General features: G+C 40.8%; 1 protein-coding gene across 3 annotated transcripts in view; it reads right to left on the bottom strand.

The window, feature by feature from the left end:
• The window catches only part of LOC101976251 (neuronal acetylcholine receptor subunit alpha-7), a 109,213-nt gene that overhangs the window by 34,672 nt on the left and 52,661 nt on the right, over window positions 1–21,880 (bottom strand). For 2 of the 3 annotated variants that reach the window (XM_078051307.1, XM_078051308.1), the window contains one exon: window positions 14,400–14,509. The exons of the other annotated variant lie outside the window; for it this stretch is intronic. In XM_078051307.1, coding sequence (XP_077907433.1) covers window positions 14,400–14,509 — 110 coding nt within the window. The remainder of the gene's footprint in view (window positions 1–14,399; window positions 14,510–21,880) is intronic. 3 annotated transcript variants of the gene reach the window in all.

Genomic DNA, 21,880 nt, shown 5'->3' with positions numbered 1-21,880 from the left:
CCTGCAAATTAGATAATTTTATTCTCTTTTAATGCTGAGTAATATTCCATTGTGTATATATATATCACAGCTGCTTTATCCATTCTTCTACTGAAGTATATCTAGATTGCTTCTACAGCTTACCTATTGTGAATTGAGCTGCTATAAACATTGATGCTGTGTTACAACAAACCAATAAATAAATGGGCTAAGGAGCTAAACAGACATTCTCAGAAAAAAAGATGTACATTCAATCGACAAATATATGAAAAAAATGTTCAACATCTCTAGTAATTAGAGAAATGCAAATCAAAACTACTCTTAAGATTTCATCTCACACCAGTCAGAATGGCAGTTATCAAGAATACAGACAACAATAAATGTTGTCGAGGATGTGGGAAAAAAGGCACACTCTTACGTTGCTGGTGGACCTGCAAATTGGTGCAACCAATCTGGAAAGCAGTATGGAGATTCCTTAGAAAACCTGGAATGGTACCATCTGGTTTTTCAGGTGAAGTTCTTCCTAACTTTCCAGTTGTTATCCTCTTTCTTTTCTTTTTTTCTCTCCCTTCCTTCCTTTTGTTTTCCTTTTCTTTTCTGTACTGTGGATCAAACCCAGGGACTTGCACAAGGTAGTCCACTCATACATTTTAGTAACTGACTTTGTTGACTTCACTTATAATAAAAACAAACTCCAGACTGAGGACAAGGCAAAGAAAGAAGACTTCATATTTCAAAAGATGAGGATCAGTTGCCACAGCAAAGCCAAATTGCCTAACTTCCGTTTCACCTTCCCCAAACAACTGAATTTCATTTTATATTATCTTTTTATTGGTCCATTCACAATACATTTATTGTGTTTTTAATTACTGCATTTCTTGGTCCTCATAAACATTTTCTGTTTCCAACTGCTTTTTTAATCATTATTTTATCAGGGACATAATATTCTATCGAGCAGATTTGGTCCATTTCTCCATTGTGGCTATCTGGTGTCAGCTTTTTAAAAACTTTGTCTTGAGAAAATTATAGTTCATAAGAAAATGAAAAATATAGAGAGGCACATTTTCCTATCCCTTCTAATTTTCCCCCACAGTAATATTTTAAGTAACTAATATCAAAATCAAGAAACTGACATTGGTATAATCTACAGAGCTTGTTCAGATTTCACCAGGTTCATATGAATGAATTTCTGCATATGCATGATCTTATGCAATGCCACAACACATGTAGATCTGTATAACAACCACTATAATTAAGAACTGTATCATTTTTTGCAACGATCCCTCATAACTATCTCATTATAACCACATTCTGTATGTCCCTAAGCCTGGAAAAGACTTAGCAGTACTCCCTCATGATTATGGCAGTTCAAGAATATTGTAGGCAAGAATTTATACAGTTTGCTTCCTTTTGAGATTGGCCAGGTGGTGATCCATGGTGTGGATGTATCACAGTTCACCTAACCATTCATACATTAAGAGTCACTTGGGATATTTATAATTACTTAGTATTAGAAATATAAAATGTCCATATGTCCCTTTTCATGCATTTTCTCAAAAAAATTACTGCTAAACTTGGTTTATTTTTATGGTGTTTAGTAGATGTGACTTTTTCAACTCCTTCCTTTTCAATCTTCTACAACATTTTGATTCAAATATGTTATCTGTATATATTCACCATTTGGATTTGGATTTGTTTTACTGCCCTATCTGTACATCTATTTTGTTTGGGAGTATGGAATTTAAACTCATTTGCATTCTTTGGTTAGTGATTTTTTAAAACTTACTACTTACTACTGTCACCCTATTAGTTATCTTTCTGCAATACTTTCTTTTAGGATGAGAAAAAAATTTTTTTCCACTATCTCTGATATTTAGTGTGAAGGAGCTACAAAAGAAACTGACAAAAGACAAATTATCAATAATAAACAGATATTTACTCATGGTGCATGCAGGAACATGCAGAAATAGGTGACTTTCCAAACAGCTAAAGGGGAGGTTGGGGATTGAGGGCCTTCCATGGGAAGAATAAATGGGTCTGTAGGAGAACAAAAAGAGGTAAGAAATTTCAGATAATGTTTGTTTATGTATATCCAAGGGGCTTTCTCTGTATTATTTTTGGACATTAAAATTCTACTGGAAAGGGGTTTATGGTGTCCTCACTCCCAAAAGTTTCTGTCTTTAGTCAGTAGACAGAGGCTTCCAGAAGACTTCTGTCACCACTGAATCCCAAATGTCTTTAGTGTATTCATCAGAGATAGGGGTCAGTGGTAGAGTACTTGCCTATCATGTGCAAGGCCCTAGTTTTGATCTTTGCCACCCACCACCAAATAATAACAACATCAACAATGAAATAAAATAATCTTTATACTAACTCTGGGGTCCAATACTTCTATTGTTTCTAAACAATACTTCTATTGTTTCTCACTTTTCTGATCTTGCATTTGGTATGTTGACTGCATTTTTACTGTTGTGTTTCTTATTTAATGTCAGGTGGTTTGGAAGTTATAATACTATTTCTGTTCCTGGGAGAGGTAGTCTAATATTTAACACCTATATTTACTTGTACCTTTCTCATTTTGTATGTAACTAGGGCATTTCCATCATATCCAAACCAGAGAAGCCCTACATTGAACTTCTATGGTTACTTTCACCCCCCCAATCTCTTCCTCATTCAAATCCCCAAGTCATGATTTATATTGAAAATATCATCAAATATTTAGATTTAACTATGACTCTTGGTGCCAACATGATACAGTTTGAATGTCTGTTCTCTCTTGAACTCATGTTAAAATTTAGTTGCCATCATACCAATATTAGTGGGTGGGATTTTAAGAGGTGTTTCAGTCTAAGAGCTCAGCTCTCATGAATAGATAAAAGCAAATGCTGTTACTCCTGAGTGGGTTACTTGCAGTGGGAGTGGTTTCGGTCCCTCTTGTACTTGCACTCTTTCATGTACTCTCTGTCATGTTGTGATTTAGCAAGAAGACCCTCAATAGATTCTGTCCCTTTGATACTGGACTTTCCAACCTACAAACCATGAGAAGTAAACCTCTGTTCATTATAAATTATCTAGTCTCAGGAATTCTGCTACAGTGGCACAAGCTGGACTAAGGCTATGTTTGCCTTTTTCTTAATTTCAATTTGCTAGAGTATATTCTAAGTAATTATTTTAGACTTGAATCTCTACATATTTGAAACTGCCTTAATTTTTGCCTAGGAAATTCAGTTTAGTAAAATAATTTGTTTAAAAGAATAATTTTCTGGCCAATATTTAAAAGTAATACTCTATTAACTTAGGAAAATTTGTTTCCTATTACTATGAATTTTCACTTGCAGAGCTTGTAAGGGTTTTCTTTTTATCTTGGATGTTTTAAAATTTCAGCATGATAATACATCTTTTTATTCATTCTGCTCAGCACTCAGTAAGGTATTGACACATGAATAGATGAATATAACTATCTCATTGCAATTCAGCAGGGAAAAGATATATTGCTCAATAAATGTTAGGATTATTTTCTAACCCTTAAAGAAAAGTTAAGTTAGACACTCCACAACATGTACAACAATTTCAGAAGGATAACCCATAAAATAAAAATTAAACTATCTGGTTTATCAAAAAGTATTAGAAGAAACTGTAACTGAATGAATTTGTAACTTTTTGGTATGGCACTCCAAGACCATTAAAGATCCATCAAAAAAAAGATGTAATTATCCAAGAGCATAAAATCTGCTTTAAATAAATGTTATGGTTTGGATTTGGAATGGCCCTCAAAAGTTTGTGCATTAAAGGGTTGGTCACCAATGTAGCAATATTTATAGGTGGGGCTTTTAGGAAGTGATTGAATCATGAGGACCAATCAATTTCTGGACTCATGGCTGAATGGACTATTGGGAAATGGTGGCAAATAGGAGGTGAGACCTAGAAGAAGAGAGTGGTTCCTTGGGGCTGTGCCCTTGGGAAATACATCTTGTGCCTTCTGTGTGTGAGTATGAGTGTGTGTATCTGTCTGTCTGTCTGTCTGTCTGTCTGTCTCTCTCTCTTTTTTTATATATATATAAATAAGCTCACTGGTCACTAAGGAATAACAAAAAGTGTTACAATTGCATTTGCCACATCATGCAATGTTTACAAACAAACATCCTTCAAGGTACACAGCACCCCAGAAGGGGTGACTGTGGCCATGGGTCAGTGTTAGATTCCTAGAGGAGAAGTCTCACTGAGTTGCGCTGAATTTCTTACATTTTAGTTTACTCCTGATCACATGATTCCTATTCTTTATCCTCTCTCTTGAGTTAAGTAAATGATTTGAGAGCCTACCTTATTTGCTATCTTCCAAGATATGTCCCACCACTCTCAGAGCCCGTGCTATAGCTTAGTTTACTTGTTTCCCCACCTTGCTGGCTCCCATGCATTAATATAACCGTTCTGTCAATGTAGCTTGCCATCTTAAGGTAAGGGGACCCATATAAGTAAAGTATTGTATGAACAAAGTCACTCTCTTTTTATGTTGTCAAGCCTGGCCTTGAACTCACAGGCTCCAGAGAACTTTCTGCCTCAGTCACCGGAGTAGGTGAGATTACGGCACACACTACTGCCCCCAATCTAAACCAAGTCACTCTTAAACATATAAAAAAAAAAAGGGTTCAATTAACAGCTGTTCCAGGACCCCAGGCAGAAACCAGAATAATCCCAGAAAAACTAAATGGTGTGGACCCCCTACTATTAAAAAAAAAATCTCACAGTCTGCCCCTGAATGAAGATCTCTCTCTCTTCTAGATCTTTCTAAGTTGTTATATCCCTGACACATCCATCATCTCCTGCTCTGTAGGATACTTCTTGGGACCCTTGTCTGACACCCTTGAAGAAGCTGGCCAGTGTTAGAAAATGCATATGGGCTTGCAGTCAAAGCCCGGGAAAAGCCATTTAATCTCAGAAACAATTTTCTCAATTGTGAACACAGGGGAGTCATTCCAGATCACTTCACCGATTGCCACAAAATCAAATCAGATGAAACCACATAGGGTGAAGTGATTTATTGCTGATTATACATGCCTTGAGAGCAGTGAATGTGCATCCTCTTAGAAACTATATCTTATGCATAGTGGGTCCTCAAAACAATATCCCTGAGCTGAACAAATAGCTTCAGCACACCAGCCCCATGGCCCTGGCACACAAGCCTCAGTTTCTCCAGATTTTGAAATATACCATTGGGCACTTTCAGCTTGGGCCCTCACCCTGTGTAACTGAGGTCCTAGGGTGAAGGGAAGATTTAATTGCCCTGGGACCCACAATTATCTATGTCCTCCTCTCATGCAGGTAGCAGATGAAAACAGCCATGGCAGATAGTGAAAATGCACAGGGACACCCACAGCAGGCCCAAAGGAGGAGGCAGGGTGGGAACTGACCTTGGCCCCACCTACGCTACCCATCCTCCTTCCCTCAGGCAGCTCATGATGATGACTGAACTCCCCATTGAATTCCTGTCTCACATATTTATTACACAGACCCTTACAATCCTGTTGGCTCTGTTCATTGCTACAAAGATCAATAAGCTCATCTCCAAATCTATGCTGCTGGGCATGATTGGTTTTGTGGCCCTCAGGGTGCAGGGCTGCTCTGCGGAATAGACTTATACCACATGCAGGAAGACAGCCTTTCCTGGGCCACCTAGGATTCAAAGGCATCCCCAGAAAACGCCACTCACAGTAGCACCTGGCCCTCTGCTACAGATTCTGCTCAGGCTCTTAGACAGCAGTTGGATTTTTCCATTCTCTGTTTTGTCATAGGGTTACTCTGTGGCCTGCAATAGCAGGCAAGGGATTTGGTCAAAGAAAAAGTAGGTGTCACATGCTGAATGAAAGTCATAATAAAGCATCAGGATGGGTCGGGTATGGTGGCACAAACCTGTCATCCCAGCTCCCTGGGAGACTGAACCAGGATTGCTGTTGGAGGTCAGCCTCGGCAACTTAGTGAGACCCCTGCCCAAAATACCATTTTAAAAAAGGGCTGAGGATATAGCTCAGAGGTAGAGCACTTTTTAGCATGTTCAAGGCCCTGGGTTCAATCCCTAGTATCAAAATTATAATTATTATTTTTTTAAAGGCATCAATACGAAAATCCCACAGCAGCTCCAGAAGAGACACACTCACTATTTCCAGAATTGAAAGGAAAGGTGGAGGCAGAGGGAGGCAAAGTATCCCAGAGAAGACCTGAAAGTGAAGTCAGTCCACATCCAGACAGAGGGAGAAAGGAGTTATTCCTCTTGTTTCATTTTAAATTTTTAAAATTTATATGCAAAAAGTGATACCCATTTAGGGTACCATGTGATGTTTCCATACATATGAACACTTTATAATGCTCAAATCAGGATAAGCATATTTATCTCCTTAAATATTTTTCTTTCTTTTTTTGTGGTGAAAATATTAAAAATCCTCTCTTCTACATCCTTTGTAATATATAATACTGTTATATTTTGGGTCTGGAATGCCCCCCTAAGGCCCATGTGTTACACCTTGATCCCTAACCCACAGTGCTACTAGGAGGTGGTGGAAGCTTTTAAATAATGGGACCTAGTGGGAGGGTTTAAGTTACTGGTGGCATGCTTTCAAGAGAATTATAGGACCCAGAGTTATCTTCTTTCCCTTTTGGCTTCCTGTGCTACAGGCTCCCGCCATGATAAAACTGTGAGCCAAAATAAGCCTTTCTTCTAAGTTTATTTATCTCATATATTTGTTACAGTGGTGAAAAATTACCAACTCAAGTACATTATTGTTATCTGTAGTCACCCTACTGTGTAACAGCACACCAGAACTTAACTTGTAAAAAAAACAAAGCACAAGAGCACTAAAAGTACATGGACTTTCCAGACATGACCAGAGACAGGCAAGTAGTAAGTCAACCTCTAGAGTCAGGCAGGCCAAGCTGGCTGGCCTCAGGAAAGTGACTGAGCACCTGTTTCTTATCTTGAGAAAAGTGGATATGCATATCAATTTGACAAAGTCTAGAAAGAAAGAAGGAAGCTTCTTTAGTGCCCTGGCACTAGGTGGGTGCCCAATAAAAAGGGTTTGGCTCCAACATGCTGAAGTAATAAGTGTGGGCCGGTGTTCATGGAGTCATGGAGAAAGACAAATGGCTCCCAGTTGGTCAAAGGTGGACCCATGGCTGGGTTCACAGTGGTTGGCTTATGATGCACACTCACTTGTCCTCCCTCCCCTCTTGGTGTTACTGAGAGGCCAGCGGAAATAACAAAAGTAAAACATGTGTACTCCATGCCCTGAGAGAACAATGCAGAAAAGAACAGAGAGTAACTTCTAGACAAAAATCACCTGATGGAAGTCAGTTGACAGCAAGGTGGAAGGAGAATAAATCTTTTTATAATTATTCAAAGCAAAAAAGAAGTGAAATGAAAATGCTAAGAAAAGGGTGAGAGCCTCTTCCACCTCACTCAGAGTGAAACCCAAGAACCCCCAGACTTGGTCCACTCCCCATCCCGTCTCTGACCCACTCTGGTGACTGACTTTGTCCCCTTCCCCATCCTTAACAGCCACACAGTTCCCTTCTGTTCCTAGAATAGATCTAGATGACATATTCCTGCCTTAAGGCAACCATAAAAGATACATTTTTTAAACGATAAAACCATGGCACTTGTACAAGTATAAAATGAACATGTGTCAAAGACAGCATTTAAGTCACTCATTCATGAGGGAACCTCAAGGTGCTAAAACCATTCTGAGGAGCACCCAGGAGACACACATAAATGTAACCAGGAATCTAGGAATGCTGATCTCAACCTGTTAATAGAGGAATCTACCACCTCACAAAGTCCTTTTGCTTCTCTATGGACTAAAATCATTTGCTTCACTACCAGTTTTCTAGAACTTACAGAGTTGAAAAATAGGTGGAAGACCATGATGGGCACAGTTCACAGCAGAATTAGATAACCAGTAAGGTGTGAACTCAGTAAAAGCCCAATTGTCTTCTTCTTTCTTGAATTTCCAAGTCTTTCACAAGCATTCCTGACAGGCCCTTTGCCCTGGCTGCTCTTTCTGTCAGGAACACTCCCCTCCTTGACATCACATGATGTACTATTCTGTGGGTCTCACCTCTGCCTCTGGTCCTAGCTCTTGCTATGCCATCCCCTTCCCCCCTCCCCTGCTGTTTTACTGGGAGCACCTTCAATTGGTGCATGCTCTCCCCTCGAAAATTCCATCTCTCTTTCTCTAAGGGACAGATATTTGGTCTGGTTTCATCATGGCTGCACCCTCAGTTTCCCCAACAGTGTACAATAATAGTGAAGGAGCCTTCATCCAATATTGACTGGATTAATGAACAAATGAAAAACAAACAGCACCAGAACCCAGGATGATCAGGAGAGACTATGATGGACCATTCGGATGATGATCTTAGAGATGTAAATATAGATTGGCTGGCTCCACTCACTTCTTGAAAACAGACTGCTTCTCCTCCTCTCCTTCTACCCACACACTATTTAGAAACAGCCTCTCTCCAGATTAGGTCTGAATATTTGATAATGCAGATTCATCCCAACAGTACATTGCTAAAGCCTTCTTCTCTGAGAATGCAGCAGCAAAACTATCTTTGCTCACCTGCAGATTCCTACCACATACAAGAATTATTCCTGACAACCATTTAACAATGCCTTCAGCACCCTCCCACCTCAAGGCTAACCATGACTGCATTGTGGGTCTCTGAGCACCAGCAGGCCAACTTTATTCTGGTCCACAAATACCATGATATAGGCGATGTTAACAGTGACAACATTGAAAGTGAGTGATCCCATTCCACATGCAGACCTGTGTGGCACCCCCAGGAAATACTCAGCAGGCCTGAACTTTTGTTTAGCCCAGTTACCTTTGCAACCTGTCTGCCTACTCTGCTCTGGCTGAGGACACCCAGCTGGCCAGAGTCCTAAGACATTCTCCCTACCACTCACATCCTTGCTGTGTGTCCCAGAAAGCCAAGACTGGATCTAAAATCATAGCAAGGTGAAAATGATTGAAATTTGAGCATATGGCCCATCTGTGCTATGGAAGGCCATACTGACAACCATCCTTTCCACACCCAAGGCCCCGACAGCTGTTTCCTCTGGGGATCTGCAACCCAGCTCAAGGCTCTGACTACCAAAGCACACTTGGTCCATGCAGGGAGTAGGATTGCCAGACATGCCATGAAACTCACATCTCTGGAAGCATCTCTGAGATGGTCTCTCAGAGGTTCCCAGTAGGAGTGGGCCCCAGCTGCCCACAAAGCAACTTTTAATGGTTCTTTGATTGGTTTTCCTTCTTTCCTTGCCTTAGTAACCACCCACCCCACCCCTACCCCAATAGTGCTTCTTGGTTATGACTACCCCCAAAAAACACATGAATCTGTCTGAGCTTGACTTCTGGGGGAACCTAAGACCATTGGCAAGGGAATAAATTGATTCCATTGGCACCTCATTGATTAGCACAATTAAGAATTCTTATAAAGCTATATTACAACGCATCCAGAATGCCCTGTACAAGTTGTCACTTCCAAGGCTCTGCTATCATCACAGGGTGACATAAAAGTGTAAAGAAAAACATCAACCTATAGATGGGCAAATGCAGCTTTGCACAGTCTGTGAAATGGATGATTAGCACTCTTCACTGTTTTCAAATTTCAGAACCCACAAAACATCTTTAAATATGCTCATCAAAAATGAAGCCAGAGGGGTTGAGGCAGTTGCCTGCTGTTGCATGGCATAGGGTGGCCTCCATGTCCCTAGGATTCAGACCTTCTGCAAGCTGACTGCTGATACTGGCAAGGCTTTCAATTCCATCCAAAAGAGGCCATAATGACAAACCATCCATAATTGCTACTCACTTTGAGCAATATTGTGTTCAGAAAAATCCTTGAGCTGATGGCTTCAAGTGAAGCAAAATAAAGCAACGAGAAACTACTGAAATCAGCACTGGGCAGAGCTTTTATTAACGCCCATCCTCTCCTCAGAGCCTGGCCAGCTGGCTGGGAACACATAACTGGTTCCCCATCCATCAAGAAAATTCAGCAACCTATTCCAGAAATGATGCAGAGATAGCTGTTTTGCAGTGACCCAGCCTCTTCAAAGCACAGAAAATGCATTATATCTCAAAAACCATTAGTGGCTCACACGTGGGCTCCAATATCAACCTGGAATACAGTGAGAAATAAGAGACGTGTTTGTGAGGCATCACTGGACTCAATGCTCCTTAAAAACCCTGGCTTTCAGAGTGATAGCATTTTAACCCCCTCCTTCAGTAAAATCCCCTGTACCCTCATTCACACACTAATGAACCAACAAATGAGTCTCTGAGCAGAACATGGGATTATGAGTGTCTGGCAGCTGGCAAGAAATATTAAGCTGGCATCTCTCAAAATCCCCAAGTACAGAATATCAGGAGGTCAGGATCTTACTAAAGACAAACCCATTTTTGCTAATTCCAATGTCAATTTTTGGACTCTTTCATACTTCAGTGTTTTCTGGATTGCCAATATGATTTATTCTCTTTGCTTTATTTCTTCTCTGGCCATTCTTAGCAACATCCTCTCAGCTCCTCCTCCTATTAATTCCTATATCCTCCCTCCACTTTATCTGTTCATGAATATGTATTAAGTGCTCTATTAGGTCCCCTGAGAAAGAGAAGCCCTTAAGTGCTATAGGGACACGAACCCCTTTCTGTTAAATTGAAAGGATAAGGGAGGTGGGAATTCCTCACCCAAAGAGGAACTCTGATTAAATATCCTGTCTGCAGAAGAGTCAGCATGTATCAATGAGGTGAGACAGTGGGGCTAGGGAATGGCAGGTGTAGAAAGGTGGGCCAGTCCATACATACCTGGGGGCCCATGCAGTACGTCTAGGCAGCAAAGGGAAGCTGTTGAATAGAGTCTAGGAATTATCCAATGATGTTTTTGTTTGGAAACAATCTCTCTTAGCCCACTAATCCTCTTACAGAATGAATTTAGTTGAGTGCTCCATTTAGCCAGTACTTTCAATATACATGCCTAGTCTGTTCTTCCTGTTCTCCCCAAATTTTTAATCTGACCTTCACAATTTCATCATTTTCCTTCTTTAGCATCTGATAGCTAATCTCCCCTGGAGCTCACCTTTGCTTCAATCCTTTCCTGCATGGCCTAGAGAGATGGGACCAATTCCCCCCACCTTGACTCTGCACCTCTGCTTACTTTGCCCAACAGAATGGATGACAGACCATTCTGGGACTCCCATGCTCAGTCCCAAAGATGCCTGAGAGCCCTACTTTCTTCCTCTTGTTTCCAACCACCAAGCTGGGGGGACATATGCACCTGTGGAGAAGGACAGGGAAAGAAAACCCAAGTGGCACAACACTCAACCCCAGCTAAGCTTCCAGCCACTGCCAACATTCTCGCCAGCCAGCTTATTCCAGCAGTGTGACTGTGTTCCCTGGTATTCTAATTCCAGCTGACTACTCTTTGAAAGTGTTACATGGAATAGACAACCAGCCCAGCCACATGGGCCCAGTCAGTCCACAGCATCCTGAGAATAATAGAAGTTTTCTGTTTATTTAAGCCACTAAATTTAGGGTAGTTTGTTCTGTAGCAATAGATTATGGGTACCATGTCTAAGACAGGCTTAAATAATATTCTCTGTAAACGATTCATGTGAGCATGAAAGCCATACATTTAGCAGTTTACTTCAGAAAGAAGTCCTACATCCCACTGCTCAGAAAAATTAAAGCATAAGGCATGGCAGCCTCTATATGCTCCATCAGCGATTCTGGAAGACTCTGTCAACAGGAAAGGAGCAGAAGATGAAAGAGAAAATTTGCTAAGGAGAGCTTAAAGGCAGATGTGAGAAAAACAGAATTCTGAGCCAGGCATAGAAAGAATATGGCATTATTCCTGAGGGCCTGTGTCATATGTCAGGCAGAAACTACTGTATCTTTGCTCCTTGAAATTCAATTATACAGAACACTTGAGCAACTCTTCTTTAGCCAGAATAGTTGAATCATCAAACTTTTTATATTTGGGAGTTAACAGTTTTACACACAGACATAAAAACCCATCTTTTATAGCCTTATTATAAAATCTATTATTGATTCCAGATGAAGAAAACTGAATTAGGAACTGTGAAACACATTCTTTTTCAACTGTTAAAATACTCTCTTAATACACATGCCATGACTAAATGTTTATCATTGCCAAGTACCACATTAAACATGCTACAAACACCCATAGAGATTTCCTTCCGAACTCTGTGAAGTTGGCATTTCCTTCACTGTGCAAAGGACAAATGGAATAATCAAAAGTTTTAAAGATGGCATATTTTATGGCTATAATTTACATCCTGATTTGTTCAACCTCAGAGCTTTGTTTATAAGCAGTCGGCCATAATGCCCGTTACTATCTGAATTGCTACCTCCAAAATCCGTATGTTGAATTCTAAACCCCAGTACCTCAAAATGTGACTTATAATTTGTACATAGGGCCTTTAAAGAGGTAATTAAAAACAATTGAGGTTGTTAGGGTAGTCACTGTCCAATCTGACTGATGTCATTATAGGAAGAAAAGGTTAGGACATAGACAAGCACAGAAGATGGACAGTTGTAAGCTGCAAAGAGTGGATCAGAAGAAACCAACTCTGATTGGACATGGGTTGGGAACAGCAGGGGGGGCTATCAAGAGGTACCACGAAGGAGCCTTATGATAATGGTAAGTTCTGTATCACAATTGTGACTACACAAAGATACACGTGATAAAATTTCATGGACTCCCCCCCCCAAATACATAACAAATGAAATCTGAACAAGCTCTGTGAATTTTGCCAATGTCAATTCCCTGGTTTTGACATTGTGCTATACTAAAGTAAGAGGCCAACATGGGTGAAGGTGGGGTGTAGGGTGCACAGGGCCTCCCTGTACACATATTTGAAACTTACTATGAATCTATAGTTACTTTAAAATAGTTTTAAATATTTTGTAAGAGAGCAATCCTGCCTACTCCTTGATCTTAGACTTCTGGTCTCTGGAACTGTGTGCAAACAAATGTCTGTTCTTTTAAGCCATCCAGTCTATGGTACTCTTTTTACAGGAGCCCTAGCAAACTCATACAGACCCTAAGAAAGAGATGACCCAAAGTCCAGCATAAAAGTTCACATGCTTCATCCCTTCAAAAAGGGATTATATACTTGGACATTAGACAGTTTTCAAAGCTCAGTTGTCCAAACTGTTTTTTTCCCACCTCTAAAATATTAAATATATTTAAGTAGAGTACCTAGAGATTAAAGTGTTTTTTAATAAACATCTTTGCAGTCACCACTTAGGTGAAGAACATTGCCTAGTAGTACCCAGGAAAGTTCCCATTGCCTTTCCCATTAGTCTCTTGATCTTTATTTAAGCTGCAGAAAATGCCAGCAGCTGAGGAGATATTCTTCTAAAAAGAGGTCCAATGATTCAAGGGAAATAAGACCCCAGCAGCAAAAACAGAAAGAATTAGAAGTCCATAAGAAACAGAATTGTTCAGGCTTCTGGAAGGAGCAATATAGGATGAACCTATTAGCTGGCTCAAGGGGGCTCACTAAGTGACCATGGAGGACAGTGATAGATGGTCAAACCATTCTCTGAATCCTGAAAAGTCCAGACTCCTTTCTCCCTCCAGATGGAACCAAAGAGGTTTGCCTCATTAGAAAATTTATTTTATCTTAAGCTGGTCATCATGTATAAAATAGAAGAGATGGTCTAGATATCTTTATTTGGCTAAGTGGTTTAACAAATAATTTTACTACTCCTAGAAATTTTTCTTGCCTAGATTCTTGCTCTAAGTCATCTGCTCTCCATAACAAACAGCCTTGACTTATTGATGAATCCTTTGTTTCTTGCCCTCAGGAGAAAAACTAGTAGAATATTATTATACTTTACTTATGTCAAGTGGGCAACATGGGCTGCTTGTTTCCCTGACCAGCTAAAGGCGAGAGTCTTTATGAACTTAGCCACCTTTGCAACAGAGCTCTCCCAATGCAAATGAAGAAGACTCCACCTGGACATCCCGTAGGCACATACCTTCTGCTGTTTATGGCAACTGCTGCCATTCAGAGAGCAAATGTACTCTTACACATGAATGCTTCTTACCCAAATATGCAGAGAAAAGGTGTTATGCACCTATAATGCATGACCCCTAAGGTGACCTTGGACAACATGTGGGAAAACCTGAACTTGCATGCAAACACAGAAAATACCAGCGGCGGGGGGCGGGGGGACGACAGAGCTGCTTCTCAAAGTCCTGGTCACTTGCAAAGCTTCATGAGGAGCAATGGTTCCAATTATAGATAGCATATCCAGCATTTCTATAAAATGTTCGAATATGCTTGATTGCCACATATATACAAGCAAAAAATCACTTTTCCTTTTGTCCAGAGTTCTTACCTGTTATAGAGAAGAATGTCTGGTTTCCAAATCTGGCCATCTGGAAAACGAACAGTCTTCACGCCTGGATATTCTGACATATTCCATTGTAAATAGTGATCTGTCCAAGACTGGCACACAGACAATGACATTAGCAGCACTTTGCTTCCTGGCCTACTTATATTTCTTGTAAGAGATTATTAGGTATATTCAAAGTGAAAAAGAGTTCCAGACATTTATATTTACACAAACTGAGTTGCTGTCTATACAATATTAGGCAACTGGGAATTAAATAAATCCTTCCAAAATGATCATGAATAGCATAAAAATCACATTTAAGTTTCTGCTGTCACCATGACCACATTTAGATGGTAACATTAAAGCTAATTCCAACCCACTGCATGCCCTGGAGCCTTCTCTCCCACAGTGATGGGTTCCTTCTAGCCAAATGAATAACTCTTCTGCTTTTCAAGTTTTCATTCTAAGGACATTTTGAAAAAAAATAAATTTATTTATTTCAACTGGAATAAAAATCAGGTTGTGGAAATATACACCATTTATTTCCATGAAAACAGTACTGTGTGAATGCGTGGGAGACTCTCAGAAATTCTAAGGGCATATTCTTAGATTTGGATTGCTTCAGTTACAACGACAATGCTTCTAAAACCAGGACCTACCAATGCAAACACTGAGCCTGGACAGTGGGACACTGTCACGATAGAAGGACGCAGGTGAGGAATGTGAAAGTATTCGTAGATGCACAAACTCAGGTCCAGGACTTAATTTAGATTCCTGAGTGTCTACTGTACAAACAGAGGAAGGCTCTTGCCTGGAGTTCTCCATCCCAGGATCAGGTGCTAACGTGCCATTCCTAGGGCCAAATTCTATTGGGACCATAGAGGTGGAACCCTAGCTCCCCACCAGTGTCATGAAACCAGCACTCTACCCACCATGGCATCTTAAGGATGGCAGGTGTGGACCCAGCAGATAATACAACTGTATCGTAATCAGGCCCCATTCTGTTTTCATTTCCCCTGGGACCACCCATGTTCTGGAACAGACTTTCCAATATTTAGAAAGGTACACTATACAACACCTCCAGCTGGAACCAAGGCAGATGTCCCTTAATCAAACACTGTTATTTTTGCTCTGAAACTTACATATTTACACTGAGAGATAAATAAATGCTTCAATTGCACATCAATTTCAATTTCATTTCAGACCAAATGAATTTGATGCAAGGTTACAAAAATATCAAGGGAAGAGGGAGAAATGAATTTTCAGAACTGTTGAAATTCAGGAATTATAGATGAGGCATGGTGGGTTTAGAACTATTGATACTGGCAACAGGGACCCAAGGCCATGTCCCAGACATCTAACCAAACTCTGGGGAGGGCAGGTATATCTGTAAAGGTTATCTGAGAGTTGAAACAATCTGAAGTCAGACAGGAGAAGATACCAAGGTAAATAATATCATTTTACAGTCAGGGACCTCAGAGAATGAGAATATGTTAACAAATATCATTGGGAAGCCTCATCAGATGTATTTAGGACTGAGAAGTACCCTGCTATGATCTCTAATTAGACAAGGGCTATTGGAGAGGGTATGGGAGGATAACACTGAGGAAGGGCTGGTCTTGTTCAAGTTGTCTGTCAGGAACATCTGGGTGCCACCAAAGGTATTTTCTGAAGTCTGATCTTTCTCAGGACCCTTGGCCCTGTGCTCCTCTTTATTTCTCTCCCTGCTCTGGGCACAAAGCTCTTCTGTACCAATTTCTATGCTTTCTTTATATCTCACCCTGGGATGTATCTCTGGATTGGTCACTGATTATTATAAAGCCAATTATAGCAACTATTAGTAATGCTAATCAGAGCCCTAGGAATCCAGGAGTTGCCTGGAAAGGTTAGCAGAAGTGATAAGCAAGCACTGGTGTGGGAAGCCACTCTGAATGACCACACCTTCCAGTCTTGAATCACTAGGCTCTGACCAATCACTACATTTCGTGGTGACTTGGGCATTGTCCCAGTTCAGATAGCAAGGCAGGTCTTCAGGTACAGGCATCATCCGTGGGAGTTGAGCTACACTCACCTATTCCTTTGTAATCCTACCCCTTGCCTCATTTGAATGGCTTCTTCCCAATAAAAGGGTTCAGCACATGTTCCTTTCTCTCTCTTTCCACAGACCCCTAAGGTCAGAGAAGCTGTCACAAGACCCAAATAAAAAGGTATCACTCTGTCCGATTATTTCATGCCAGCCCAGTTCACCTGGAGTGACCTTAAGTGTTTAGTCGTGGGATGCAACCTACTGGACTCTTCCATGTGCTGAAACAATGGACAGAAGATGGAAGGGAGACAGGGAAAGAAACTGCTTGGTCAGTCAAGCTTAGACCTATCTAAAGGCAGCAGTCCAGGCTGCATGCTACCTCCCCAACACTCCACACCTCTTCCTGCATGTACACTCCCAGCTGTGTATATTCCTCAGGTTCAGTGCCTCACCAGGTGGCAGCACAGCATCACGTGCATGCCCATGTTCATCATAATCCATGGAGGTCAGCATGATCACTATTCTTATTTACAAGAGACTAAGACTCAGAGTCCTGTATCTTTGGAAGCAGTCACTGGGTCAGGACTCAATTGCATTACATGATCTCAAGCACTGTTTCAGAGCTGGTTCTTCTAACTCAATCTGTATACTGACAAGGCAGCCCCCATGAAAGCATGGACTGTATACTATCTCTAAAGTGCTGACCAACTGCTCATGTTGCTCTCCCTTACTCCAAAGCCAGTCTGGCCCACAGAAAGAAACAGGGAGCTGCAGGGAGTTTGGGAATCAAACAGACCTGGCTTGTGCCAAGGTTCTGGTACAGTGTTGCCGTGTGAGCTTAAATAGGTGAATCTCACTTTCCGAGTGGCAACTTCCTTGTATGTACACAAGACTCATAGTGTGGCAAGAATGAGATGAGATGATGTGTGCAGCGGCAAGTAAAAATTCTAGTAGTCAAGTGATAAATGATAACAAAAGACAGAAAGAGACTCCTCCATTATATAAAATCCTACAGGATGCTTGAACTATAATAACTGAGCTCTGGCCAAAGATGTAGAAGAGTGAGGGCCAACATGATGTTGGGAACTGGAGCAGGAACCTTCTGCTGCCCTCCATGGGTTTCCTATGAAAGGACATAGAACAAGGCCTGTCAACAGTCTAGTTTCAGATATATGTTGTTTATCCTCTCAAAACATTTGCTTCCAATTAGAAGTTAGATCCCTAAGGGGCGAAGCACAGAGCAACATCTCTGTAGACAACACTTGGCACCTTTTCCAAGTGGTGGCACCTGGAAAGCAGCATCAATGAACCTAGAGATGGCAATACTCCCTGATCTTCCCATACAATAGAATATTCTGTTCCTTCTCTCCCTCTGGGATTTCTTCTCATTGAGTCTTCAAGAGAAGAGGATGTGGGATTATAAATGGGATATACAGCGAACAAGAGCTGTTGATCTAAAAAGCACAATAGGAGTCTAGATTCTTCTGTGATTCTGACACCTGGGCCCTATTAGACCTACCTTGAGGTCATAGGAGACTTTTTGGTGTGTGTGTGCATACAGACCAGCATGGAAATGGAGGGGGGAGGGAAAATTTTCTTTCCTTTAAAAAATATACCTTTTAGTATAATAAGAAATATATTTGGTTTTCCCAATCCTTACAATTTCCTAGGTGCTAGGAGTCTTTTGTGAAAGAGGTCCTCTGGACTATACCTGAGTTTATGCTAATGAAGTGATTTAGGTTTAGGTCTCTAGGTAGCTTCCTGATGGGGGCTGGTCACCAGAAAGGCCAATCATATTATTAAAAGGTGGGAACTTTCAATTTCTTCTCATCCCAACTCCAGGAGAATGGGTTATAAAACAAAACTGGGTTATAACAACAAGGTTCAGAGAACTTCTGGTTCAGGGCTATGGACACAGGGATGCATGGGGGATGGCACACTCAGAGAGGTCCAAGCTCCTCACCCCTCCCCATCCTTTGCCCTATGTCTCTTCCATTTGTGTGTTCCTGAGATACATCCTTCAGAATAAACCAGTAAACTTAAGTATTCACCCAAGAACTGTGAGCTGTTCTAGAAGAATGTTGAATCTAAAGTGAAGGAGGGTTGTAGAAACACCTGAATGTACATTCAGGCAGGTGGAAGTACGGGTGTCCTAGGCACCCCACTTGCAGCAAGTGTCTGAAGTGGAGGCAGCCTTGTGGGACTGAGCTCTCAAGCTTGTGGGTTCTGACGCTAACTTAAGGTAGATAGTGTCAGAACTAAATTAAATTGTTCAACACCCAGCTGGTGTTGTAGAGTTGGTTGTTGCTGTTGAAAAAGATATCACATATTTGGAGTCAGAAAACACCATCCAATCCTATTTTTGACAACCCTTCCAATTAACTACTTTGATCACCAAGAAGGAAAGTGAGCCTCTTTCCATCTCTTGCCTCCGAAACTGCTTTCCCAGTGAGATATAATGATTTAATCACCCCACCCTAATCCTCTGCATGCAATCAAGGTCCTAAGCAGGTCACTGGCTGGCTAAACTATGACCCTGATGTGCTGCGTTTTAATGTGTTAGAGAAAATAAATGCAGAAATTAAAAAGGTAAACATTTTAGAAATAATTTGGTTTACAATCTAACATTCTATGATTGAATGCAATTAGTACCATAATTAGAATTAGAAGGTTAAAAATAGAGAATAAACAAAAGAAGGCTGGGAAATCTAAAGAGAAGAATGAGCAAGATATCAAAAGAAGACAGAGTTTAACAAAGCAAATGTAAGTCTCTGAATGGCTCATGTGTCTCTTTAGATACTGAAATGGCTGCTGTCATTTCTTCTGATATTAAATCAGATTAGGTCTGTTAGACCTCCCAAAGTGATAAAACAGTTACAGAGACCATATACCAACTGCTTCCTCCTAGGAATATGAAGAAGTAAATAGAGAGATCAGCAACTTCATATTCCTTAAGGTTATCCGAATAATCTGAAATTCAGAAAAAAATCAAGGACAACTGGGAGAAACGATAATAAAATCAACAAACTTTAGGTCAAAGAGAATTTAATTATTTTTTATTCTTCTGCCTCTTCCATTTTGCATGTGTAGGAAAACTATCATTTGCAGAAAACTAACCTCAGAGTTTAAATACCCTAGAGATAAAGTTATGTGGATTCAGATTTTCAGAACAGGAATTCAGCAACATAAAACTGTGGAAAATAAAAACCCATGACTCAGAGCCTTTTCCTTGAATCTGTTTACCTCCTGCCCACATTACTACTTTTCCAGGTACTCTGCCCTTTCTGCCTTCAATATCTAGCTTTGGTTCCTGTACATGTCCACTACTCAGGCTAGGTTACGCCAGGCTGATCACTCATGATGAAACCCAAAAACAAGGACCGTTTAGAAATGGTTTGGGGGAAGCTTCCAAGCTTGCCCTTGGTTAAGGATCTCTTGCCCAAATCTCCCAAGTCCATGGTGTGACACATAAGAGCACCAGGGCTTCTAGACTGAAGCACCAAGCAGGAGCCGGGGACACAGAGGCACAGGATTGAACCTTGGAACTGTTAAGAGTTGTTTTAAACCCAAGATTCTTGGGATGCCTTAAAAATTTAGTTGGAGTACTTTCACAGTTTCTGCATCACCATTCCAAATAAATGTCATTATTCAGCTTTATAAGTGCACTTGCCATAAGAGAATTGGTTTTCAATATGGCAGGCACCTGAAAAGAAGTATCAATTAATGATGGAATGCCAGTGCTCCCAGATCTTCCTATTTAGAGGAGTCTGGGACTTCACCTATATCCCATTACTATAAAACAGGATTGTTCCCACCTTTGACTTCTTCCATCCTTCCATCAGTCTGTCCCCTGCAACATTTCTAAGAAACCACTTGGTCTTGCTATGTCAAGCTTTTCTACTTTCTTCTGACTTTAAAAAAATTAATTGGCATATAACTGCACATACTTATGGAGTGGAGTGTGATAATTCAACACATGTATAGAATGTGTAATGATTAAATCAGAGTAATTAGCATTTCCATCTCCTCAAACATTTATCATCTCTTAGTGGTTAACATTTCCTTAAATGTGTTAATTACACAACCTGATTGTAAATGGCTGAGAGTGGAAACTGTGTCTTACATTTCTAGGTGCCCTCACATGGCCTCATTCAGTATTTTCCACGTTAGGTGCTCCCAAAGGTAAGTTGAGTAGGTAAAGGAGACTTTTTTTAAATGAAGCTGCAGATGCTTCTGCAAATGCAAGTATTAATTAGAAATAAGCTGGGCTTCAAAGAAATTTAGAGATCTCTGGTGACATCCTCCAAAGCAAAGATTTTTATTTATGGAGCACCTGAACTCAATACAGTAAGTAATAATCCAGATATATTTTTTCCTGAAAACCAATACCCTTTAAAATATTGCCTTATCATATACTCTGCTGAAAACCAATAACTTAGAGCTAAGATAGGTGGGCACCAGAGAGAGAGAGAGAGAGAGAGCTGTCCATGGCACTTATTTTGTAAGAAAAACATCAGTAACAGCTTTGTTCCTTAGAGGGCACGGGGAAAGCATCTGCATCATCCCCCAAGTTGCCAGAGCTTTACCTTATATTGAAGTGTCCCAATGTTATGCAGGTGTTGGCTTTATGTTGTATTGTAATATCTTAGGCCATTCTGGAAAGGCAGTGGGTTAGGAGCTAGGGGTCCTAACAGTGAACAAATCTAGCTAGAGCCCTGCTCTCCTGATGCACACATGCTAGTGGAGGCAAGGCAAGGAACTTTTGGAGGTTAGGAACAAACACCAGTGAATACAAAATATGTATGATGGTAAGAAGTGCTTTGGAAGAAAAATTGAAGCAATGTAAAGGGAATACAGTGGGGGCTGGTATGTAGATAGGTGTTAGAGCACTAGCCTAACATGTGAAGGTCCTGTGGTTCAACCCCTAGAACTGCAAAAGAGTGGGGACAGTGTAGGCTGGAAGTAGCAGGGAGTGTTTGGGGCAATACACAGGAGCTCAGGGAAGACATACTGAAACAATTGTTTAGGAAGAGACCAATAAGAAGTTATCAAGCAAATCAACTGGTTCTTAAGAACCTTCCAGGCAGAGACAGCAGTAAATGCAAAGGCCCGGAGGTGGACATGTATTTGGATAATGTTTGCATTACTTACATCAAGAGGGCAGGAAACACTGCTAGGAAAGAAGACAGAGAAGATAGGAAAGGAAGGATGGTCTAAGCAGGGGGTGATCAAAGTTGACTTCAAGGCACTTTAGCTCTTAATTTCCACAGGGAGGCAGGACACCCTGAAGAGATGAGCCTGAGAGGCATGTGACTAACCTTCATTGTATCTTAAAGGATCACACAGCCTGCTATGTTGAGAACAGACGTCATTAGAGGAGGCAAGCACTGCACAGAAGACTGGCCTAGAGACTCCACAATACGGGAGATGAGACAAGATGCCAGTTTAGACCAGATGT

Source organism: Ictidomys tridecemlineatus, chromosome 5 (assembly GCF_052094955.1).
Source record: "Ictidomys tridecemlineatus isolate mIctTri1 chromosome 5, mIctTri1.hap1, whole genome shotgun sequence".
NCBI classification, from domain to species: Eukaryota; Metazoa; Chordata; class Mammalia; order Rodentia; family Sciuridae; genus Ictidomys; species Ictidomys tridecemlineatus.
The sequence above is the reverse complement of the archived record's forward strand: the minus strand, read 5'-3'. Positions and strand labels throughout refer to the sequence as shown.